General features: G+C 38.0%; 1 protein-coding gene across 1 annotated transcript; it reads right to left on the reverse strand.

The window, feature by feature from the left end:
* Positions 1 to 5,505: 5,505 nt before the first annotated feature.
* On the reverse strand, positions 5,506 to 6,693 carry LOC131159280 (ribonuclease S-7-like). The gene has a single exon (XM_058114035.1). The coding sequence runs from the start codon at positions 6,351 to 6,353 to the stop codon at positions 5,628 to 5,630; it is 726 nt and encodes a 241-aa protein (XP_057970018.1). The 5' UTR covers positions 6,354 to 6,693; the 3' UTR covers positions 5,506 to 5,627.
* Between the last annotated feature and the right edge of the window lie 595 nt (positions 6,694 to 7,288).

Consider the following 7,288-nt stretch of genomic DNA (forward strand, 5'->3'; position numbering starts at 1 on the left):
TACATGACATCAGTTAGCTATTCATTCTGGGCAAATTTCAGAATTACTAGTTATATTATATATTTTTATGAACAGTGAAATACAATATGATTTAGTAAAACTATAAAATTGTATGTTTATTCAGTTATATGATATTATCAGTGTTTTCAAGTATGAGACATGTACTATATATTTATTATAGCACTAAATATTCATGTTGCCACACAACTGTATTTAGTTTATTTCCCTTTCTGAGAGGTGTCTCACCCCAGTTTAAACTATTTCAGGGAACCCAGCAGACTGAGGCCGCCGTTGAGGCAGTTTTTACTACCCTGCTAGGAGGGTAAGTTTCGAGCTAGGATTAGCTGGTTTTTGGGTATTAGATTCTAATTTTATCTTTTGGTGATTTTGAGGATTGTATATTTATACAGTATTTGGTGGAATGTAGATAACTCTGATATATTGTATTCTATGGTTAGGTGAATTAAATTTATGTTTACTGCTGCTTAAGCTTCCACTGTGCATGACAGGTGTGTCCCCGTTACCCACGGGTTCGGGCTGACTTTGTTATGTTTTTAAGTTAATGATAATTAATATGGTTGGTTATGTATTAAATTAAGCAGGTTGTTACAGTTTGGTATCAGAGCCTAGGATGCTAGGTTTTATGGACTCTAGAATGCAGCAGTAACAATACCAGAGTATAGGATAAGGGAATTTGAGATTTGGTTTGTAGTCTAGATGTAGGACTTTCGTGATGGTTTGGGTGTCTTTCCTAGGGTGACGATTTTAAGAAAGTCATGGTAAACTATTATCAGGTTGGGTATCTAGGTTGTAGGATTGAACCTTGAATTAAGATTAGGAATGATGAATTAGTTAAGGATATAATATACTAGTTAGATGATATGTTATGGTAATATGGTCCTAAGTTAAGTTTATTGTCTTTTCATGATGGACCTAGAGGTAGTAGCGCCCATGCTATTGGTAATGAGGATGTTGGGCCCTCGGGCGCTGCAGGTGGTGATTTAGTCGCAGTATTGCGCAGCATGCCTCAGCAAGTCATGACTGAAATTGCCAGGAACTCCAGAGAGTAGGGTGACCCGTCTGCAGGCTACGATAGTTCGATTAAGAAATTTATTAAGATGAATCCTCCAGTTTTCTCAAGAGGAAATGATCCTGCAGTCGCTGAAAACTGGGTGCAGGAGATTGAAAAAGTGTTTGCAGTGCTACAGTGTACTGAGGAGCAGAGGGTGCTATTTGCTACGTATAAATTGACTAGAGAGGCCGAGAGATGGTGGACGACAATGAAACTCCTGGAGCAGCAGAGGACAGTGCCTATAGAGATGACATGGGAGCAATTTAAGGAGATATTTTTCGATAGATATTTTCCAGCCTTGTCTAGGGAGGCTAAGATTGAGGAGTTTCTAAATCTGAAGCAGGGACAGCAAACAGTGCAGCAGTATGCGGCGAGGTTCATTGAATTATCTCGCTTTGCCCCGTACATTATTCCAGATGAGACGAAGAAGGTAATGCAGTTTTAAAGAGGTCTGAGGAGAGAATTATATAAGCAAGTGTCGATATTGAAATTGCAAGATTTTGCTGAGCTGGTAAACATGGCAACTATGGCAGAAGCTGGAGAGCGGTTGGAGGCTGAGGAGCAGAGACAGAGGAAGAGATCCACACGTTCTAGTTCCCAGCAGGGGTTCAGTCGTGGTTTGTGGAAGAGAGGTGGCTACTATAGGGATCGGAGGCATGAGTAAGGGAATCGTGGGTTTTAGGATATGTAACCATTTCTAACTTGCCCGACTTGTGGGAAGAGACACCCGGGTGAGTGTTGTGTCAGGCGAAATATCTGCTACTGCTGTGGGGAGTCAGGACATATAATGAGAGATTGTCAGGCTCAGATTGGAGCTGCTCCCGCTTCTAGACCTGCTCGGGGAGGCTATCAGGTGCCACGTGGAGGTCAGCAAAGGAATATGGCTCCAGTCAGAGTTTTTGCTTTGATGTTGGGTGATGCTGAAACAGCCGGCGACATGGTAACATGTATGGTTAGCATGTTTTCTTTTAAAGTTATTGTATTATTTGATTCAGGAGCCACACACTCGTTTGTGTCTATGAAGTGCGCTAGATTATGTGGGGCAGAATCACATTTATTAGACACCGAACTGTTTGTAACTAGATTTGAAGAGAGCATTTTATTTTGGGCATTCATTTTTATTCGAAGCATAATATTCTCACTTATTTTATTTTTTTTTAAAATCATTTTGAGAGTATTCTTAGAGTTTTCCCACATTATTTTCTTGATAAATTTCTTTGGTAAACTCTTTGTCGCACATGAATCTTGCACATCCATTACAAGATTCATAAGCTCATATTCTTATTACAAAATTATTTTTGAGCACAAACCCTAGCTCCTCTTGAACTATATTTTCCATATATCATTTTTGGGAAAATTATTTTAGGGTTTAAGATCTTTGAAGTTTTTCATTGCATACTCCATTTTTATTTAAAGATTATATACTGGCAAAAATATTTTTGAAGAGCAAATACTCTAGGTTCTCCTGTAATTTCTTGAAAAATATTTTTGGGAGAATATTTTATTAGGGTTTAAATTGAGTACATTTTATATCATATTTGAGAGTGTATTTTTTGAGCTTCATTATTGTACATCTCTACTTGTATTTAGAAACATGTCATTTGTACAAAAATGTTTTATTGTATTGGTGGTTCAACGTGTAAATTAATTAGGAAGGCTTTGCACCGTAAGGGAGATCAGTTTGATTCAGGCCGGTAAATTGAACTGGGGAGTCTCCGCCCCGTAAGAGAGACCAGTTGAGCTTAGCCTGATCATTGAGTTGGGTTGTGGCCCCGTCCGTAAAGTGCAGCTGATCTTATGGCTCAAACCGGTATGTACAGTTGGGATATTCCTCACCTTGTAAGGAGAGGTTGTAAATGACTTCTACTTCGCTCATTTAAGTGTAAGGATAGTAAAATCCTTGGAGGTATGCCTAAGGCGGGGACGTAGATTAGTTTAATTTGACCGAACCTTAATAACAAATTGTGTGTGTGTGTGTGTGTGTGTCTTTCTCTCTCTCTCTCTCTCTCTCTCTCTCTCTCTCTCTCTCATTTATATTTCTGCACTTTAATTTCCACATATTTATGCTTGTTTATTGATTGTTATAATTATTTACATGCACACATTAAATTAAATGAGATATGTTAAACACGTGTATGTTCACATTCATTGCTTGACCATTTTACATACATGCTTTTAATTCTACCTGGGATATGATGTGATGTTTGTGTGCAAATATTTAAATTGTAGAGAATGTCATATTTATTTTAAATAGTTGCATACTTAATTAATTAAGGGAATTGAGACTACTTAGAAAAGACCCTAGGTTGCGAAATACTGTCTAAGATCTTAAATTGACCTAGGAAGTTTTAAATCTTCAATTCACCCCCCCCCACCCATTGGGATTACACCAATTATATCAAGAATCCATTCCATTAACCAACTAAACGAAACTAAACATGCCCATATGAAATCCAAAAAAAAAAAAACAAACACAAACAAAAACGAATAACTTGTGAATTGATGACAATTACCTACAAAACAAACACCCGAGGAAAACATAAGAAAACCAAATGATGACAATTAAAGACGAAAGTTTGGAATATTCATCTAATTCATATGAATTAGACCTCTCATTGACTGTGAAAATTTAGAATGGAGAGAGAGAGCTGAATTTAGAATAATAAACCTGTTGTCAAAACCTCTTATTTACAAACATAAAGAGATACAGTTAATATCCTTCCATTATAAAATTTTAAAAAATTAGTTCTTAATTATAGGATCGTACACCCACACATGTGACAAGTAGACCTCACAAAATAGATAAATATTCGTCAATTCGAACCGAATCTGACCTGCTTAAGCCAACTCATAATTGGTCTGCATATTAAATTAGTCAAATATGGTTTAAACTTTTTTATTCGCCTCTAAATAAGTTGATTGATGGATTTAGGATTTTTTCCGATAGATATTCGCTTGCCCACTAACAACTAATATTTAAATTCATTGATAATCTCATATGTTCATGCTTATTAGGCACCAATTCAATTGACATAAACTCTATTGATTAAGGTTTTGTCCCACACTCCCAACTCTTGCACTATTGTATGTGTCTTTGGGTTTGCCGCATGCCCACATTCAAACTCAAGCCTAAATATTCAATTTTCTCCTAATCAAAACAAAAGTCTCTAATTCATGTTCTAAAAAAAATCATAACTTTATAAGTATTCATTAAATGTTTTACAATTCCCAAAATTTAATTTTAAAAATAATTTTAATTATTATGTTACAAAATAAATTGTTTATTGGATGATAAAAAAAAAATTATATCAGGGATGGGAATGACGGATTATCCCCATCCGCGCTATTTATTATCTCATCTGAATCACCATAAATCCACAACTCAAATGAGTCGGATACGGATTGTAATATCCTTACTCGATAATCCACCTAATATGCCACGGATTATCCGACCAATCCTTTTTGTCAAGTCTAGTGCCGAGTAAATATATATAAATATCACGGTTCCTTCCAAATTTGATTTTAAGCAAATAAGATGAAAAATAGTTCACAAACCCATATCCACTTTCTTTTTTTTAAAAAAAAAACCTTTTGATTTTGGACAAGCTTTATCATCTCCCTTATATTATAATCTATAGACTTAAAACTTGTAACATATACCAAGTCCAGCTCATAAGTGTACCAGCCAAAATCTTGCTTGAGCTTCGGTGAATATAATTTCTTGCTTTTATTTAAGAAAAAAAAAAAAGTTACATGTGACCAGAAATGCCCATTTACTCAAGCAGTGTGGGCCGTGGACCACCTGCCTGCTTATAGAATAAAATATGTACAAAGAAAAAAAAAATTTTATTTTCTTTGCTTAAAGTAGAAATTCTTTATGCTAGGCCGAGTTTAAAGTAATATGAAGCAAACACTATTAAGCAAGCACCACACTTCGGGATTTATTTCTCAATAAATGTACTTTTTAAAAAAAAAACTTTTTATGTGAAATAAATCCATCAAAGTTGTTCTTAGGGATATCCTGGCGGTAGAGTTTGAAACTTTCATTTTACAAGTTTCAATTGCCAATATCAAGGTAGGCTGATTGGTGATAAACATATGTCGGAGTTGTGGAATATATTTATAAATAAATGACTTATTAACTTGAAGCTTGCAATGAGTGGGAGATTTCACAAAAAGGATGAGAGAACCCAAAGGGTCCGGAGGCGCATTGTTGAATCTCTTAAATTATTGTGTTTTTACTTTCTCTTCTTTTTTCCCCTGTCAATTTGCTAGATCTGTGCGCGTATAAGCTTCTTAGGTTATGCTTCTCAACAATATGATATGGCAAATGGACCGTCTTCTTGTGTGTAAACAGGCCCTTTCACCTCCAATGAAGGAAAGAAAAAAAAATAAAAAATCTGAGAGTGAAGGGGGGCGGGAGAGAGAGAGTATAACAAAACAAGGGGTAACTGCAATTTTATTAGCAAAGGAAGTCTTATTGATTTACATGCACGCATACAGTACATATGCTGATATGCTATGGTGCATCATATATCCAAGCTGCACCTTTACGTCACTCAGCTTGGCTAGGCAAAAGCAGAGGAACGGCAGACTCAATAGCAGCCGCAATACTGGCGGCCTTCGTCAGCCTGAAGCTTTCGGGGCACAGAGACTTCAAGGTGGAGCTTGGTTTCGGACAATCCGCATAGTCCTTGTTTGCAGAATCATAGTCGAAGCAGATATCGATCTCGTACAGCTGCACCACGCTCCCCTCCTTGTCTTTGTTGCACAGCAGGATGACCAGCTTGTTGTTCGCCAGACTTGAAATGGTTCCCGGAAAATTATCTTCCTTGGTCACCGTCTGGCCATTGGGAAACTTTCCCAGCGCGGTCAGCCGCGCACCCAGATTCACCTTGTCAAATAGATTGAGTCCCAGTAGAAAGAAGTCGCTGGCGGACAGCCCGGAGCACTTGCCGTGGGAGCTCCACTCGTGGTCCCAGAACTGCTGGTTCGTCTTGGTGCTGTAGCTGCCCCAGTCTGTGGTCATCCTGGTTTTGGTGGCCTCTGGGAATGTGTTCCAGTCGACGCTGTTGTCTCCGCAGGTGCCCTTGAACAGAGGCCAGAGGCCGTGGACGCTGAACCGGTTCGGCGGGCTGTTCTTGCACTTGGTGCCGGTATTGCACAGCGAGGTCGGCCAGGAAATGGCTAGTTTCATCAGCTTCTCCCCATTGCAGTAGGAGACTGGAGCGGAGAGAACCAAGAGAGTCACCAAGGCTGTAGTGTACACTGCAGGCAACATCGTTAATTAAGATGTATAGCTAGCTTGTGCCTACGTTCTACCCATTTCGTGTTTATATACATAGCTCAAATTACCCCTGCCGCACTTTGTCTTTTTTGTTATTTATTTATTATTTTTTGGCTAATCATTCACGCGTGCATCCACGCTCGAACTCGTATACTTAGTTTTTTCTAAATTTAATTTAATTTTAAATAAAAATATTTTTAAAAAATTTAGATGAAATTTTATTTTCGTAATTGATGTGTCCATTAAAAACATCATAAATTCCGCATTTTCTAAATAAAATATCCATTCAGCTTCTTTTATTTATTGACCGTTCCTCAGGCCCCGAAGCCATCCAGCGTGTGCATTGCATGTAATATAAATATATATATTTAGCAACAGTGCATGGGAGCCAGGTGGCGATGGAGGAGTGTGAGGGTGGACAGGTGACTATGCAGGCATTAAGCTGGCTGCATGCGTGGCCAGCGCGATGCATGCAATGGATATATACACGTGTCTTGTGAGTCAGAGTGCCTAATTTATTATGTGTGAATTAATCCCACTGGTTTTGTTTACCTGCAAGTAAGTGTCCAACTGGTAAACTTTGCATGGAATGCATCTTGGACCGTCGGATTATTCAAACAAGAAAGCACATAATTATCTGAACAAGGATCATTAACTGCCAACCTGCTTAAAATGCTTTTACATTTCTCTCCCAAATTTTTCAAGGCATGGCTGCTGTCCCTTCGCTTTTAGATAGAACCACCGGAATCCTTATCCTGTTTTTTAGACTAATTTTGCAGTGTCCCATTAGTTTCACAAGCACGCATTATTCTCTTGTGTGGGGAACGGAGGTTGATGGATCATGGAAGGAGGCATGGACCCCAAAAGTCAGATACATCTGCATAATTGCCCTACATGAATTGAATGTATAGTTAATTTCTAAGAACTCA

This window comes from Malania oleifera, chromosome 7 (assembly GCF_029873635.1).
Source record: "Malania oleifera isolate guangnan ecotype guangnan chromosome 7, ASM2987363v1, whole genome shotgun sequence".
In the NCBI taxonomy this organism is placed as follows: Eukaryota; Viridiplantae; Streptophyta; class Magnoliopsida; order Santalales; family Ximeniaceae; genus Malania; species Malania oleifera.